Source organism: Uloborus diversus, chromosome 9 (genome assembly GCF_026930045.1).
Source record: "Uloborus diversus isolate 005 chromosome 9, Udiv.v.3.1, whole genome shotgun sequence".
NCBI lineage: Eukaryota > Metazoa > Arthropoda > Arachnida > Araneae > Uloboridae > Uloborus > Uloborus diversus.
The window spans coordinates 95,104,317-95,123,341 of NC_072739.1; the positions used below are offsets into that span (position 1 = coordinate 95,104,317).

General features: G+C 32.9%; 1 protein-coding gene across 2 annotated transcripts in view; it reads left to right on the forward strand.

Moving 5' to 3' along the window:
- LOC129229923 (Na(+)/H(+) exchanger protein 7-like) overlaps nucleotides 1–19,025 on the forward strand; it is a 288,720-nt gene that overhangs the window by 222,596 nt on the left and 47,099 nt on the right. For both annotated transcript variants that reach the window (XM_054864302.1, XM_054864303.1), the window contains exons 14-18: nucleotides 5,799–5,880; nucleotides 6,421–6,516; nucleotides 8,072–8,193; nucleotides 12,287–12,363; nucleotides 16,074–16,196. In XM_054864302.1, the coding sequence (XP_054720277.1) occupies nucleotides 5,799–5,880; nucleotides 6,421–6,516; nucleotides 8,072–8,193; nucleotides 12,287–12,363; nucleotides 16,074–16,196 (500 nt within the window). The remainder of the gene's footprint in view (nucleotides 1–5,798; nucleotides 5,881–6,420; nucleotides 6,517–8,071; nucleotides 8,194–12,286; nucleotides 12,364–16,073; nucleotides 16,197–19,025) is intronic.

Consider the following 19,025-nt stretch of genomic DNA (forward strand, 5'->3'; position numbering starts at 1 on the left):
TCTCTCTCTCTCTCTCTATATATATATATATATATATATATATATATATATATATATATATATATATATATATATATATATATATATATATATATATATATATATATATATATATATATACTTCACGAATTAGTTCGTGAAATCTAAATTTAAAATACTTTTATTTCCTGTGTGGACGATTTAATAACGCTTAAAGAGGGCTTTTGGAAACAAAGAGGTAAAGGGGAGAAGTACTTTAATGCGAGCACACAGATGATTAAATAAAATATACTTAAAAAATTTCTCGTTTCAAACGTTATTTTTATATTTAATAGCATTTTTTTAGAAAATAATTATTACATCGGAAAATACTATATAAACTTAATATTGTTGATTCGGTGTAATATGTCTATTTAAAAACTGTTGCTTTATTTATTTATTTAATCAAAAAGTAGGCGTTGCACAGAAAATAAAGAAAATCAGTTATTGGTTATTATTACATTTCCTTTTTGTAATCCAACCATCTTAGGCAGCTATTGAAAACGATTCAATTTCTTTCAAATTTTATTCATTGAAATTCCACCTAAAGAAAAATCTTTCAAGCCAAGGATTACTTCAAGTACACTCATTCACCAAACGTGTACTAATGAATACGGCAGGTCAAAGAGAAAATGTGCATTCAGTGTTCATGGTAGAGAGTCAAATCCACCCTCTTATTGCCCTTCCTTTTAATGTTATTGCCATTCTTAACACGAAAGTTTGTTACTTGTAAAGATTCTTATGACAAATACTCCCACCCTAAAAAGAAAACTTTTAAAAGCGCTAGAAAGAACCCTTACATTATGTTAAGTATTTTTCAAAGGGGACGTAGAGCGCGAAAGGGGACAAAAGAGTGAGAAATGAAACGAAAATAATAAAATGATTGAAAATTCAAAATTCAAGAAAAAATTAATAAATTTTCTGTCAGGATAGAATTGACATTCCTGGGAGACCAGTCAACAAGATTTTTTTTTGTTGTTGTTTCTATTTTTATACTATTATAAGCAATTGTAATTTATATAAAACTAGGGTAGACCGGGGCACATTTACAAGGATTTTTTTCAATGAATTTTCTATTTTTAATGTTTGAACCTAGAAAATGTTAGACATTGTGGTTTTATAAAGCAGTTAATGAAGTTAAAATTTGTATATGCAGTTGTTGCTCAGCTTGTGTTTTTAACCGAAAAAAAAATGTTTTTTGAGTTCAAGTTGGTAGCGTAAACTTGCCCCGAACGCGGGACAATTTGTTTTTTCCTTTGTAGGTTCTAACTGCTCTTGTCTGAGGGCTCCTTTAATCAGAGTATAAGTTAGAAAAAAAAAGAGGATGCTCATAATCCTCTCCTGGTTCTTAAACTTTGGTTTTACTTTTTTAAATGGTCTCAGTTGGAATAGTCAGCATGTGATGATGTGATGGAAGGACTATTGGGAGAAATACTTGGATTACCGATAAGTCTTTTCATTATTTTGACATCTAAAGTAGTTCTGTTAGTGTTTTGAACGTAATGTCTTACCATGTTTTAAATAGAAAATGTATTACAGGCGGATTAGTGTATAAAGTTAAAGTTGAACAGGCATGAAGACAACACTGTATGATTGTAAGCTATAAGATGCGAATCTGTTACTTAATTAAAAATGTGAATGGTGATTTTCAAAACTAAATAACATGAAAACTGTAAAGTTTTGAGACAGTACAGAGTGAAAAAAGCGTCCGGGGTCCGTTTAGAAGTAAGACATAGTAGTTAGATAGAGTAAGATCGTGCGTAAATGTGCCCCGATGAAAATGCGTAAATGTGCCCCGTCTGCAAGTTTGGATTTATTTTTAATGTGAAACACAATTTAATAACTTTTCAGTTCATATAAATACAATTCTCAAAAAAAAAAGGATGAAATTCTGCTATTTTTTTATTTATTTATTTGTTTTTAACAAAGTATTATTTACTCACAATAAGCTTCAAAACGTTTAACACAAAATTTACTCTGCTCGGTAGAAAACAGATTTTTCTATCCGCATGCTAAACCGAAGCTCGATTGATGCTCAAAAACTTGTGAGAACATTTGCTAGGGGGTAGCTTCAATCTGGTATGACTATTGGCTCTCCATTTATAACTCGTTTTGAAAAAAGGGCAATTGCGTAAACGTACCCAATGCGTACACGTGCCCCGGTTTACCCTACTCTAAATGATAACTGCCTTTGATTCTCTGCACAGTCCAAGAGAGAAACTTATTTATAAGAATCAATTTATGCCGGAGTTTCGATATGTAATTAAAATATTTTGAAATACTTAAATAAGAAAAAAGAAACCTTTTACTTCTCAAAAATTAAAAAACAATACCCATACTACACATAAACTGCTGATAAACTTCTTGAAATTTCCGCATTCGTTTTGCTTAACGAAGCTCTAAGGAAATAATTATGGAAAAGTTTAAAATTGAAAATTATAATTATTTGAGTTGAAATTCATCGTTAAAATAGAGAATAAAAGTGGAATTTAAGTTTAAAAAGTTTGAAATAATGAATAATATTTAGGTTTTAGTTACGTTTCAGATCTTAACAAGCTATTCTTCTTCACCAAGAACTTAAATCAACGGATATTTTGTAATTAAATCTAAAATAAAATGAAGAGCGTAAACATTAAAAAAAAATTATATGGGAACTGTCACACTTGTTTTAATCGAGTCGCTACCGAAAGTACTGAAAGAATTGCATTGCGTTTATTTTGTAATGAGAAAACTTTCAGTATGTAAAAGGAAAAAAATCAAGTATTATTATTGCACTTAAATTATATGATCGCTAGAAACTAAAATTACTTAAAAGCTATAATTATAAATGAAACAATTGCGGTTTTTAAAGCCATATCAACTGCTTTAAAAAAAACATTTGAAAATTATAATTTGGGTTGAAATATATGTATACATTACCAAAGATCGTCTAAAATGCGTTTTTAAAACTACAAATTTGAAAAATTTTTGGAGGAGACACCCCCGGGCCCCCTTGACTTCGGAGTTATTATTGTACTTACGGTTGGTTCATATCTGTTTCCTCGTAAATCAGAAAGTCCCAGAACGCAGTACTAATAACAGGAATACCACTTAGAGGAGACGATAAATGCACACGTTTGTTAAGAAAAGAGGAAAAGTATTGGGAACGGATTGCAACCTCTATGTTAAACTCGCGACACTTAGTGAAAATTCCAGAAAAAATGCTCTAGTTGGTAAAGGTGAGCTACATTGATACTTGTAAAATTCAAAAATTTTCCAAAGCATCGTATTTTCCCAAATGGCCCCCTCCTAGAATTCTGTCTGGATCCGCCCCTAATGGGAAGGAGCATGAAGTGCAACCACTTGGAGTGGGTTCTCAGTTGTTAATGCAATAAAATATATTTGCATTTCCAACAAAGAGATGCATAGTGCACATTTATTGTGAAAATATATTACTGGACTATAAAAGGTGAAAGATTGCAATGTACAAAAAATGGTTAAAAATCAATTTTTTGGTTAATTTCACGAAAAGATATGGTTTATTCGCGCACTTAAAACTGTAAAAGAGTAGTTAATTATAAAGACATCTGAAAAGAGTTAAAATGAAGCATTTGAATGGTTTTAAAACAAGAGTTTCAAACATTTGTAATATGAAAATTTTTTTGGAAATTGGCATTTTGTACCTTCTTTTCAAACTTTTAAGCTCGTTCCTGTTACCTTAACCTTAACATTTTTCAAAAGTAATACTAGAAATGAATTTTTCGGGTGCAAATACATCGCATCCTAAATGTGCATGTCAATGTTTAAAAAAACTTTTTTTATGACATCCCTAATAAATTAGTACAACAGATCAAACATCGAGGATCGGGGGAAAAATTCATTCAGACGCAGTTCTCTCAGAAAAGAGAGCTGCTCGAAACAAACGGATCTATCACAGTATTCGTCAAAATTTAGGAAAAATTCATGAGATTAAAATTGTACGAATTGCTGGAATATTCAATCGATAAAACCTTGAAGTTATGGAGATTTAAGTTGCTAGTATAACCAAGTATCCGGTTGCTGAGGGAAACTTACTCAACACTTCACTAAAACATTTTCAACATTAGTTTAAGAACGCACGGATTTCGGCACGGAAGACAGAGAAGAGATTTTTACAGTACAATGTTTTTTTGTTGATAGGTAACAAGTAAAGTGTTCCCCTCTCTTCACCTGACTCAGATCCTCAAAAAGTAACTCAAAAATACTTCGTCAAAATTTTACACTTGCACGCAATCTTACATACATCACCTATCTTTTTCTTGCATTCACTAATACGAAAAATAACTTTTGTATAATGAGTATAGATAAAAAATATACTGATTTATTTACTGATATAGTAAATCAAGAGTGATAAGGAATGTAAAGCGAGCGAAAACTCAAAAAAAAAAAAAAAAAAAGATTCAAGCTTAAAACGCGCGAAAATATTTTTGGCCACGATTTTTACTCAAATACTCTTCTGAGGTGTCGTATAAATGATTTGATTTTATGTTAAAGCGATTTCATTAAAGGATGGTTCGTATCAGTTTATGACGGGATTTTATTTCACTGTAACCCCATCAAATATTTCACGTCTCCTCGTTTTTCGGACTTATTCTATTCATCCCCAACTAAAAAATCAAAAGCCAACGTATGATCCATTCTGTTGGTCGTATAAACGATGTATCTTTTTATTAAAACGATTACATTAACCGATGCGCCTCTGTATAACTTTATAAGTATATAGAGGCGCATCGGTTAATGTAATCGTTTGTAGTGTTTTGATTCCGCAGTGAGTAAATTTAGCAAAATTAACAGCGTAAAAGTAACGATATATTTCCTCCAGGCTATAAAACAATAGTTCAGAATTATTTCACGCATTTAGTTCGTAAACGCTTTATACAGCGCGATCGTTTAAAACTGGCTTCGAAACGCGGTATACGTCGTTGTATATAAAAAAAAACAGAGAAGTTCACCGCGTTCTGAAGCCGTTTAAAACTGGCTTCAATACGCGGTGAACGTCTCTCTCTCTCTCTCTCTCTCTCTCTCTCTCTCTATATATATATATATATATATATATATAGTTTTTGTTTACTTACTTTTTATGTGGTAAGATACAGTACAATTTAAAAAAAATCTCATTTGCCTTTTTCTTTTTAAAATGAAGTAACAAACCAACTTTTTTCTTTTCTCTTTTGAAATAACTACGGTTATTAACGCCTAAGGAAACTCGAACTAATCTCAAAATTATGTTTAGCCAATTCCATGTTCATAATTTAAAGTCATAAGTACTATTCATATTAGGATAATTATTGAAATTATTGCATAATTGAAAAATTTTCCAAACTTTGTGGACACTTTATTTATGTACAGATCCTGCTAAAAAAGAATTTACTTTGTCAATTTATTTCTCTGAAGAAATTTAACCTCACGAAATATTTTTTGGCTCGAAGAGACCACACAGTAATTTGATATGGTAGATTTGCGCAAGTTGACCCGAGAGTAATTCTTGAACTGTTATCCGCAAGTAACTCTCACGAAAAAAAAAAAAAGTTCGAATATGCGATTCGCTTTGAGTCGAATACGAGAGAAACTTTTTTTTAAACTGTGAGTACTTTTCTCTCAAAATTGTGACTTTTTTTTTTTTTTTTCGACGCATTTTCCAAGAATTCAAGCTTTTTTTTTTCCAATTTTTCTCGTGAATTTCTGAAATTAGTTTTGTCTAACATTCGTTTTGATTAGTTCGAGGTGCTAAAAAAATCCTGAATGTATTTTATTTCCTCTAGTTGTGGAGCCGCTTGCCATGTTAGGAGTTGCTTACCTTTCATATCTCTTAGCCGAAATGGTTCACTTTTCAGGAATCATCAGGTAATTACTAGACATTCACTTGTATGTAGTATTTGTCTGCTATCATTCTTTTACTTGCCAATGCTGAAGTTTATCAAACTTACTTAGCATGTGATGATTCGGTGATTTTACACCGAAAAACATTAGAAAAACGGTAGATTTTTGCTTCCAAAAAAGGGGGTGGGGGGGGCTAAAAGAATATTTACATTGAAAAATCCTCTGCGATAAGCTTTTTAAATTAAGTTTTAATCGATTCAGCATTTAATTTCATGACATTTTAAAATTTCCACTCAAAATGAGAGCAGAGTTTTGTTTAAACATTTCCGAATAAAGGTTTTAGTGAAAATAAACACGAATTTAATTTTTATCAAAACTCAATAATTATCGATTTGATTAAGCATTGTAAAAAAAATGTAGTATTTGGTTGTAAAAAATTTTCAGAGTAATGTGTCGACACCCGGTTACCGATATTACAGCAAATACATGTTACTGTGCTGCCGGACCGTTGTGTTAAAGGCAAGTGATTCTGGTTCGCTTTCTTACAACTGTCTTTTTCTTTAGTATCATAGGTTGTGGAATAGTACAAGCGCACTACGCATCAAAAAACATATCTGATAAATCAAATACCACGGTGAAGTACTTCACAAAGATGGTGAGGTAAGTACATTATTATTTTTTTTCGGAAGATAACTTCCAATTAAAAACAAATATTCTTACGTATTTTCATTTCATAGTAATCATTGTGTTAATAACGATGTGAATGCTTTCAGACTACGATAATGCTTTTCGTGTACAGGGACTCATTTTACATAAGAATACACAAGAATGGGGACGTTTCCTTCGGAAAAAAGAACAAGTTTTAGTCACTAAAATGGATAGAACAAGCAAAAAAAAGACATGGAGCCAGAAAATGATTTCATTTTCTTAATTTTTAAGTAGAATTTTAAAATGGCAGATTTCTAGAACAAAATGTTTCATCATATGAAGTCACAAGTGAAGGAAACCATCATAAATCAAAGCGCGTGGTTATCTTTTCTGGCAAGATATAGCTTTACAGTGGTTTTTTTCACTGCGAGCGGAACGAGAATTGTTAGTTAAATAAAATATTCATGGGGGGAGAAGCTTGGAAATGTCATGAAACTTTATTTTGGTAACCCTAAGGACCCTATATATACGAGCCGGCGCATCAGCTTAAAATTAGCCATTTTGGATCGGAGCGCGTGTTTGAGTAGTCTTTTCTGGCGAGTTATCGCATTTGGTGATTGTTCACTGCGAACAATGTTTAGCGGCACGTGAATTGTTTACTAAATAAAATATTATTTTCGGCAAATTTGGCGAAATCCGAAACTTTGCGGTGGTAACCCTAGCAGTGCAACAATGAAAAATCCGATCCAAAATGGCTCAACTTAAGCTGATGCGTCGGTCAATCTCTGTAGCGGCTCTAAGTAACCCTAGCTAAGGCCCCAATGTGTACGAGCCGACGCATCAGCTTTAGATTAGCCATTTTGGATCGGAGCACATGTGTTAAAGTGGTTGCCTTTTCTGGCAAGTTATCACGTTTGGTGATTGTTCACTGTGAGCAATTATTAGCGGCTTGTGAATTGTTTATTAAATAAAATATTATTTTCGGCAAATTTGGCGAAATTCGAAACTTTGCTGTACTAACCCTATCAGTGCAACAATGAAAAATCCGATCCAAAATGGCTAAACTTAAGCTGATGCGTCGGCCTATCTATATACCGGCTCTAACCCTAGCGACTTGTTCACTTGTGACGTCAGCAGCTAAAATTAAAACAACGACTGAGTGTCTTTTAAGATTTTTTGTAAGGGAGAAAATAAGTCAAAACTAAGAAAAAACGTAGCTCACCCCATGTTTTCGACCATGCTCTTTCAGAAAAAATTTGAAAAATGTGAAGCAACCCAATTGTGTCAAAAGCATTTTGAAGGTTTTTTTTTTTTTTAATTTTTTTTACCGCGCAGTTGTTATTGGTTATTCTTTCTTTCTTTCTTTTTTTTTTTTTTTTTTTGTTTTTTTTTTTTTTTTTTTTTTTTTTGTTTTTGAAAATAACGTTTTTGATTTAACTAAAGGCTTTATTGGCTGCTACAATACCACCTTTTTATAAAAAGTAAGATATGAATGTACTTGAGATTTGTTTTTAACTTGATTTTGTTTATCAAATTCACTCCAATTTTTAAAGTTTCTTTTCCCTAGTGCTGTGTGTGATACTATCATCTTTTTGTTCCTGGGTATGGTTCTGGTCGACGATCAACATGTGTGGCACACAGGTTTTGTACTGTGGTCTACAGGGCTATGTTTAATCGTCAGATTTGGAAGTTAGTACATTTTCACTTAAAACTTTCAATTGCAACTTAGGGGTTAAGGCTAACGTGTAGAAGGGGGATGCATTGGGGGCACAATGGATTTATCACTATTGGAAAGTGCACGTTTACTAGTTGGTGACGTTCTGCAAGTACAGCAACGTTAAAATTTCTCGCCATGCTTAGTCTAATACATAAAAACTAGTTATTTGAGTCCATTTTAAGCCCATTTATAGCGCATGTAATGCATTTATAATAGCCCATTTTATTTATTTTTTTGTTACTTTAAATTGATTTAAAATAAACCACGTCATTAAACAAGATTAAAAGTTTTGTTAAAATGTAAATTAAACATCCGTCAAATAAATAAATAATCCGTTAAAATAGCGTTAACAGTTTGATTAAAATGTAAAATAACCAGCCATATAATTAAACAAGCCATTAAATGACATTTAAAATTTCCATTAAAATGCAAAAATATCCGCTAACTAAATTTAAAAAACAAAAAAAAATGTTTTTTTTTTTAATGTAAAACAATCCACCAAATGAAGATATTATGTCGTCTGTTTGAGATTTTTATCTCATTAAGCCCCTCCTCCTTCCCCCATTGGTTCAATATTAGCTAATGACATGTAGGTGTGCTAACGTCGAAAACAGAAAAAGCGTTAATGGAAGAAGAAGTCAACCCCCGGAACCTTTGGTTTTAACACATATTGCCAATTCTATGAAGACTGTTTTTTATCCATATAAGGACTGTTTTGACCAAACCACCACCACCACTCAGAAGGTAAATTCTGACTGCGCTAAGTGCCTACCACAAAATCGTCTAAATCTTCTCAGAACTGCACAAGGTACACACGTAGAAGCGCATGAACGTCGTGAAAAAAAAAAAAAAAAAAAACTTTTTGAGACAATAAGGATCAAAATTTAAAAAACAGTTTTTTATTGAAAACTAATTTTCCTTCTCAGTGTAAAACTTTGTAAACACTCCGTTCATTTTAAGATCCATTAAAATGGAAAAAAAAAGGAGTGAACATGGCGGGAAGGTAAATTTTATTTTTCTGTTTTCGCCAAGATAAAAAGTTTTTAAAAAAATCGCTAAGTGCCAGTATACTTCTATTCTACACTTCTTATTCTACACTTAAGCATTCAAAGTTTTACCTTTGCACAACAACAGACGAGAAAATCAACCTAACAAAAGCCGATAGTTTCATAACTGGATCTTGTTCAGCCTTGTCGGAGCAACAAGTTCTATTCTATTCAAGAGTCACAACTGACTACAACTGTATTTATGTCGAGGACTGCATACTAAGTGCCTTGCCTCCATTATTTTATATACCGATAGATGGCAGCACCACCACCGGATCCAACAGTTAATGAGAATTTTGAACTAATCCAGGAGCTAATAGCTACCTGAAATTAGCACCCCCAGAGGTATCGTTTCACTTGGAGGACATTGAGACCACGAGCATATTTAACGTCGCCCAGTCCCCTTTAATGACGACGGTGGGTCTTCGACCATCGAGGTTCGAACCCGAGGCCCTCCGGCTCCAAATCCGACACTCTACCGATCGGGCTACCACGGCCCTAGCAACAAGTTGTGATTCGGTTTTAAAAAAATGCTGACTCAACATGAATTTCATAGTTGAATCCATTATTTCAGAAAGGGGGATAGTCCTATGGAAATCCATTGGACTTACGCACTTTTTGAAATTATCGATTCAGTTATTTTCCAAAAATTTAATTAGAACACTAAAATAAGTTTTCACCAGTTAAGTGTAGAGAAATGTCTCAAAACATTTAGAGATTAATATCTTATAATTCACTTGAAGTAGAAAATCAACATGGTAGCTTCTGTCAAGAATGCTTCTATCAAGGTCAGTTTTTCTCATACGAGGGAGTCAAAAGTTTTGCTATAAATTACTTATTTTATTTCTTTACTAATAAATTGTTAACTTAAGAAGCGTAGCAGTCAAAGTCGTGTACTACCGACTTAAACCATCTTTCAGTCAGTTCTGCGATACCACAGTGACAATAATATTTCATTATGATTATTTGGATAATACTGAAAAAGCACTGATTTTCACGAAGCTTTAATTTTCGCGAGCCTGCCGAAATTGCGAAAATTTAAACCCTGAGAAATATTTTTTGCCGCAGATTTTTCAACTTTTGATTTTGTTCATTTAAACTTGGCGAAATTTTCAGCTCGTGAAATCACCAATATCTTATTTTCACGAAAATTCCATGGTGTTTGGAAAAGAAGGGGACTCCCCAAAGAAAAAAGTTATTTTTTTAAAACCAATTTGCATTGCAATTGTTCTACTTTCACAATAAAAGGCCAAATATTATTTCGGGGAGATGGGAGGGGGACTTTACAGCACTTTCTTTAACGCAGAAGATGATTCGCGTTGCTCCTGCTGCCTGCTGCAGTGTGATATTTCTGCTATTTAAGGCATTTAGTATCAAAACGAGCTTAATCCACTTTTTTAAATTGTACAGGAGAGACAAAAACAATAATAGATCGGACTGTATTTCGAAAGAAAAAAAAGAAAAAAGTTCTTGACAGCAGATTTCGATCTGCGTTCCAAATCACTTCGCGGCGTGATAGTATCCACCAAAACGTATCAAATTATGAAATGAAACAATTTTCGAAAGTTTAAGGTGGTGGTTCTGATACTAAAAGTCTGATGTAAGAAATAGTAGGCCTCCTACATACGGGGTGGTTAGCGGTATGAACTTTTCGAAAAAGTCGCCTATCAAATAGTGGACTGGTGTTTTTCATTGTCTTCACACGAGGCAACTTAGTTGAACCAACTTTTCTTCTAATAAGCCGAGTTTATTCGAGCAGCTGCTCCACAACGCTGTTAAAATTGAACAGAGCCGACTCGACTAGTTTACCCGCGTGTAAAGCGAACGCTTGGCAATGTCCCGACCCGATGCGTTGAACTAACTAAAAAGTTGATTCAACACATAAGTTGATTCAACACATAAAAGTTGAATCCATAGACTAATAATAAGAATAGACCGAGCTATGGCAACCTTTTGGCTGCTGATAAACCAAATCATGTGACTGGTGGATATCCTAGCAACAGCGGGCGTTGATCATAGCAGACGATCAACGCCCGCGAGGAATAAAATAAATAGAATTGATGGAACACGGAAAAATGATCTTTTATGGAGTCCGATTTGTAAATTTATTATTCTAAGTTGTAAATATTTTGTTAATATAGTGAGTTTTTCGTTTAGATAGTATTGTGCATTTCCTTTAGTCAATTTCAATAACTCTCTAAGCAATTAAAGATGCAAGCGCCCAAAAAGAATCGGAAAACGGTAAGATTTTTACCTACAATTTCAATTTAAGATACCGATTAGTACATTTTTGCGTTAACGCAAAACGTTTACGCCATTACGTTCACACCGACGCTGACGTAGCAGTTCCAAATGAAATAAAAGTTAATGAAAACTGTGATCGAAAACTAATTACTAATGTCAAAATAATGCATAACTAAAAGAAAAACAGTTCAATCTCTGCACCTGGAAAAAAAATTATAATAAAAACACATTACGTCTTAAAATACATATCGAGTGCCAAACTATAGATAATCCTGCCGTCTAGCAACCATGATGCTAAAGTTTTCGCCAAGCCTCCCACCAGTCACATGATGTATCCATGAACCAATTTTTTCATCAGCAAGTCTGGTAAAGCTCGGTCTACTCTTATTATTAGTCTATGGTTAAAACTGAACAGAGTCGACTCGACTAGTTTACCCGCGTGTAAAGCGAACGCTTGGCAATGTCCCGACCCGATGTGTTGAACTAACTAAAAAGTTGATTCAACACATAAGTTGATTCAACACATAAAAGTTAAATCAACTAAAAAGTTGATTCAATTTATCGGGATGAGAATCGTAGCTGCACATGTGCCTGTCGTGTGAAGGATGAGATTATTCCTTCACTTTTCTACCTGGTTGCACATCCTGGCCCATCCGAAAGTTGATTCAACAAAGTTGCCTTGTGTAAAAGAAGCCCTAACTACTTATACAGTAGAATTTAACAGTTCGTAACACAGTTTTAAGTATGAAACTAAATGGATGCTTTGATTTTTCAGGCGTTTTTCTTTTGACTTACTGTGCCAATAAATTGGAAAGGACGCACAAAATAAATACAGAGGAACAATTTATAATGGTCAGTGCTTCGTAATGGTTTTTCATAGTAATTATATCATTAAATAATGCACTTAAAAACAAAGATAATCGGGTTTTTCAAACTGTTTTAATAATTTGTTTATTTTTTTTTATGTTTATACTTTGTTTTAAGTTAAACTCCAAGATAACAAACTTTTTTTAAAAGAGTGGTCGAAGGGCTAAAACCTTAGCTTTTTTAACAAACGGTTTCATTTAAAAATGCTGATGGTGCTAATGATATCGGATAAAAGGATAGCGGTCAGAAACAATTTGATTAAAGTGAACACTTTGTATTTTTAGCGCTAAATACCAGGGCTGCGGAATCGGAAGGAAAATGGCCCGACTCCGACTCCTGGATTTTGAAACGTCCAACTCCGACTCCAGATTTATTTATTTATTTATTTTATTTTATTTTTTCAATTTGTTCCCTAATGAAGGGGGGGGGGGTTGGGGAATCTGTAAACAGAGATTGAAATATTAATTCCTTTTTATGAAGTTTTCGATTTGTATTTTATTGTAAACCTAAGATGCATACAACGTTAGGAATTTAATTTGAAAATTAAATTTGTCAATAGTTACGATTTTAAAAGTGGGATTACTTAAAAATCCCAGTTTTTAAAAAACTGAAAAGGATTAATTTGCTCCCCTTTAATGTTTAACAAATACATGTTGATTAAATCGCGTGCTGCATTTTTGAAAGCTGTAATTTGAGAAAAAAAGCTTTTTTGCAAAGTCAAAAAACCTTTCTTGAGAGGGAGAGGTCCGCACCGAATGACACCCATCTGGTAGGTGACATCCCAAGTTAATTTCCGAGTTTATAAAAAATATAAATACTTTAGTACTGAAAAATTTCCCCAATAAATGTTAAATTATATTTTATCTATAAAGTTTAAGCTTAAATAGAGCACTATATTATGAAGAGAGCCCAGGTACATGCACGTCTTGAGCAAATTTTACACAAAATGCAGCGGTATACAGCTTTGTACGAATAGTTATTACTATAGGGGAGGGTGGGGCACAGTGAGAGGTCGGGTACAGTGAGACAGAGCTATTTTTTTTTAATTATAATCGGGAAATGATTTTAGGTACCCATAAATCTGCAGCAATTGACCTTTTGAGTTCTGGGATATGAAGTTGCTTCTCGTGTTTGCAAGCAAATGATAGTTATTTTTCTGATTTTAGGCTATTTTATTTTGACTCTCGCATTAATTGATTTATAAAATTTCCTTTTATGAATTAAAATTAGCCATTTGATCATTTTCATTGTTCCACCTATGCGGCAATTACCATTAAAAACATTTAGGATAGGCTTTACACAAACTTCTTAAAATGTTGAATTAGAAGAAAAAGGCGGAGAGGGTACAGTGAGAAAGACGTAAAAGGGGCAGAGTGAGACAGTCTCACTTTGCCCCCTCCTGAATTCTAATTCGAAAGGGATGTTTTTTTTTTTTTTTCAATTTATTTTATGATTTAAGAATTTTCAACTTGCTGTTTAATTACTTTACATGTATTTTTACCTCATCAAAAATGAATTAAACCACTCAAGGCTGAAAATAGAAACTTTTTCTGACGATTCCATAAGAAATTCATTTGTCATTTACCTTCTGATTTCAAGTGACATTTCAGATAAAATCATAATAATCTGTAAATTATAGACAAAACTGATGAAAAAAACCCTTCTTGCTCTAGTGTAGCAGTGAGTGTTTTCTTAGGTTCTTAGAGTTTCAGAGGATATCCAAAATCCGAAGAGAGAAAGTATTGAGTACTAAAAAAGCATAAAAGGGTAAAAGTATCATTGCAAGAGATGCTCCTGGAAAGCAAATTTTAGAAGAAAAAAACACAAAAACTAGAGAAATGAAAAAAAAAGTGTCAAAAATGTACGGAAAAAAGTAGGTTTATTTGACACACCTGATAAGGTAGAAAAAAGTAAATGGCGGTTCTGATGTTTTATCAGACCATATTGACATGTGGTGCAAAAATCTACCTTCTGGATTTGAGGAGCTAGGTCGTGGGACACTTGAAGTTCAAAACTTTAAATAGCAATGAAAATTTTTGCGTCTCAAATGTTTGTATACTGAGCTGCATTACAAATCCACCTTAATTTTTTTTCTTATCGAATCAAAGTTTCGAAATTTCTCGAACTTCACATTTTTCGTCTCTCTGTGCCCCACCCATCCCTGCCTATATTTCTTCTTCGCTCAATTTTTAATTTTAATTTTATTGGCCGCTTTTGAATTAACCTTAATATGAAGATTTTAAGATTAACTGAAATTATTGAGTGTTGTAACTAAGAAATCATAAACTTATTTTAGCTGAAATTATTGAGTGAGAAGCAAGCTTATAGACATGAGTCTATTGATTAAAAAAAAAAACATATATTTTATCGGATCTTTTGGATTTGTGCTTTCGCGCCAACACTTATTTGAATTTACCGAACACTCTCCCCACACACTTCTTCCCGAGCTACGGATTCCGACTTGCTCAAGGGATACATTCCTTTTACTATTTAACTGAGATCGAAGTAAAAAATATATGTACAGTAAGTAAAAATTAGAGAAAAAAAGCTTGGAGTCGGTGTGTTTTCAAACGACTCCGACTCCTTTACTTCAAAATAAGTCCGACTCCGACTCCACAGCCCTGCTAAATACAAAGAGCGAATTGTGAAGTACCCCAGACGCGATCTTTATATTTATAGTCTGTGAAATTTTTAATGAAAATAAAGTTGCTTGTTTTTGACCAAGCGAGTCAATGTTACATAAATACGTTTGTTTTAATGAAGCAGTACTTTATCAGGTAAATACACATTTTTTTCTACTCCGGTAAAATTGGATATTAATTAAAAACATTTTTATATTAGTTTCAAATTATTTTTTAACATATTTTACGCCAAAAAGAATCTATATTTTTGCATACAAAATCAGAAGCCCTTGTGCAATTATTTAAATTTAATTTCAATTGCAAGTTTAAATTCTTCTTTCTTCCAACACATAATACTTATTCCTAAGAGTATAATTACTCATTTATTTCAAACCTGTGGAGATGATAATGTACACTAACATAAGTAATATTTAAGTTAGTGATCAAAACGTTCAAATTAAATACAGGCTGGTTCAAAAAGAATGGTGGGGCTTCGTACGGCCTTCGATTTGAAATATTGAACCTAAAGCTCTTTGATGGAGTTTGAATGAAAGAGCGAGTTGTAAAGTTTCAATTAGCTACCGCTAGATGTCTCTGCGTAATATTGTATGCGTCACTCTTGTATTAATTATTCAGTTAGTCAAAATGATGATCATGGGAGAGGTAATTTAGCACTTTGTGATTGCCCCCCCCCCCCCGTCACCAGACCTCGCACCATGTGGTTTTTTGTTGTGAGTAAATGTAAAGAATATTGTATTTATATATAGGGCTTTATACCCTCTCTGACAAACTGAAAAATTGGATCACTGCAACGTTTGCTTCTATGGCTACGTTAATGCTACATGCTGTACGGCAAGAGTTTGATTACAATTGTGATATCGTTCGGGCGTCAGGAGGAGGGCACATGGAATGTCTCTAGAATGATTTTAGTGCGCCAAAAAGATTTCGTTTTTGTACCCTTTTTAAGCTTTGAAATATACATGCTTGGAGCCCAACCATTCTTTTCGAATCACAACTGTATAACATGAGTAAAAATTTATGTTATCACAAAATTTTTAATTTCCATGAATGTAGGCTTATGGTGGATTACGAGGAGCAGTTGCATTTTCATTGGTCGTCATGTTGGATGACATTGAACACAAAAATTTGTTCACTACAGCAACGTTGTTCATTGTTCTCTTCACCGTCTTCATCCAGGTAAAGTAGAGCACTGAAAGGTAATTCATGTAAAAGCAAGAATTTGTGCTTGATATTGTACATTTTTATCGCAATTTATTTTTTACTCGCAAAAATACCCGGCGTTGCCTGGGTCAGTAATAATTGAGAAACAATCGCTACTTTCATTCGTTTTTTTAATAACTGAAAGAACTCAAGACACACCACTCTGACGTGATTAAAAATCGAGCTTCTTCCTTACCCATAAAAGTAAAATAGCAATAAGTATGAATAACGAAATAGTATTCAGTTAGAAACGAAAGCACAACATTTAAGCATATAAAACTTTGAAGAATTTCCAAAATATGAATTAACAAAAACAACGATCACTTAAAATACTATGCGCTTTATTTATTTAATCAAATAGTACACACATGCAAAAAAAAAAAAAACTTTCTACTTTGTTTCCCGAAGTATGCAAAAAGTAAAGTTTCCAAATATTTAAATGACTTTAAATTCCTGTTTGCTTCCGGAGAAGCCTTGATTCAAAATTTTCATCATGATAACTATTAATATTGGTGTTGTAAGACAACGAATTTTTGTAACAATGGGTTTTATATTTAATCCTTTAATGGGGAAATTACATGAAACTTATTGTTTTCCATCATAACTTTTTTAAACTAAGTTTTTTAGAAATAAATTATGCCTATGTTGCTTCCTGATAATGTAGCTATCTATGGTGAAAATATCGTTAAAATCGGTCCAGTAGTTTTGAAGTTTAACCCGGACATCCTTACGTACACAAGTAGTCATTTATGTATATAGATTAATCTTCTGTGATATGTTTTATCTTCATATTTCGAGCAGCATTTCATATATAAGAACTTTAATTGGAAAAAAAAAATAAACGACCGAAATTAAGTGCAGTGAAACGCTAAACTATCTAGAAAATATTTTAAGTGAAAGAACTCGGATTGTATTAATCTGTAAATGACCGAAATTAAGTAGAGTTAAATCCTAAACGGTCTAGAAAATTGTTTTGAGAACAATAATTTTTTTTTCTGTAAATAACCGAATCTAGGTGGAGTCAAATGCTAAACGATCTAGAAAATTGTTTTCAGTAGAGAAATTCAGTTTTTTAAAATCTTTTAAAACACCGCAATGAAATTGAATGAAATACTAAACGATCTAAAAAAATGTTTTGAAAAAGGGTTCGAACCAAAGAACTTTAATTGTATAAGTCTGTAAATTACCGAAATGAAGTAGAGGTAAATACCAAACGACCTAGAAAAACATTTTGTGTAAAAGAATTTTAATTGTATAGATTTGTAAATGACCGAATTTTAAGTAGAGTTTAATGCTTAGAAAACTTTTAAGTAGAACTTTAATTGTGTAGATCTGAAAATGACCGAAATGAGATAGAGTGAAATGCTAAATGAAGGCGAAAAATTTTTTCTGTAAAAAACCTCTAATTGCATAAGTCTTTTACAAGAATAGGAAATAAATTATAAGAAACTAGAGAAATTAAGTAGAGCTAACTAATTAAATGATGTAGAAAAATACTCTGAGTAAAAGAAATTTAGTTACATGGAATCAGAAAGTGTCTGAAGATAAGTCAACTCAAATACTAAATGACTTAAAGAAATACAGTGGACTCTCTATTCTGAACACTCATGGCACCAAACAAAAGTGTTCAGATTATGGGGGTGCTCATTATAGAGGGAGACTGGATATTGCATGTACATGTATTCTATTGCGTTAGTGGACTATGTTCAGTACTTTACCTGGTGAACTATTCCAGTAACTGAGGTAGAGGTGTTGAATTTTGGATTGATGGCTAGTGCAATGCCTAATTCAATTTGGTAGGATTTAAACTCTTGCATTTGTTTGTTTAGTTTTAAAAGTTTAACGTAACATTCAACAATAAAATTTACAATACAGCTATCGGTACAATACCTGAAAAAAAGTTATTTTTAATATGTTTTTGCATTGTGCATCCTCATGCAAGGTATGTGCTATCAACCAAGGGAAAATGTTTCTGGGTGATTCTCAGCCGCATTTTGCTTAAAGGTAATCATACTTTAAAGGTCTTGAAAACAACTTGATACAATGATTGGAGTCTTGAAATATAGTTCAGTGGCAGAAACTTCTGGCTCATATTATTCAGCTGAATGATTTCATGTGATGCAGTAATATCCAGGAAAATAATTTTTCTTCTTCCTCTATCCATTTTCTCTTTAGTGCCATTCAAGCAGTGATAAAGTCGTGAATGTATTTTAGACTTTCCAATTAGATTCATAGGAATTCCCAAGTACCGATTGTGAACATGTTCAGTATATAGAGAGGTAATAATTGAAGGGGATTGAAAATAGTGTTCATAATATTGGGGTGTTCATATTATAGGGTGTTCAGAGTACAGGGAGGTCAGCCTATGTTAAGTCTATGGAGTTTCACCGGGATCATAAAAATGCGTTCAGAATATCGGGGTGCTCACATTAGAGAGTGTTCAGATAGATGGAGTCCACTGTATTAATATTATCCGTATTCGTTATAAGTGCATCATAAGTTATCTTAAGGACTATGAAATATTTATTGAATTTATTTTTTTGTCGGGATCACTTCTTTATTTTGCTAGAAACTTTATTGCAATAATGTAGACAGATGTACAAAAAATAGTTTTCTTTCCCATTGTTATTGTAATGGGGCTGCGTTAGAGGCACTACATTTTGCAGACGTTGTGCGATCCCCCGATATAGCAACCATTCTTTCATGTAGCACTACTATCGGCGGATTCCGTTACTACGTGAATTTTGGCGCCCCGTTTCATATCCAGCCTTAGAGGCACTACACTTTGCTGACGTTGTGCGATCC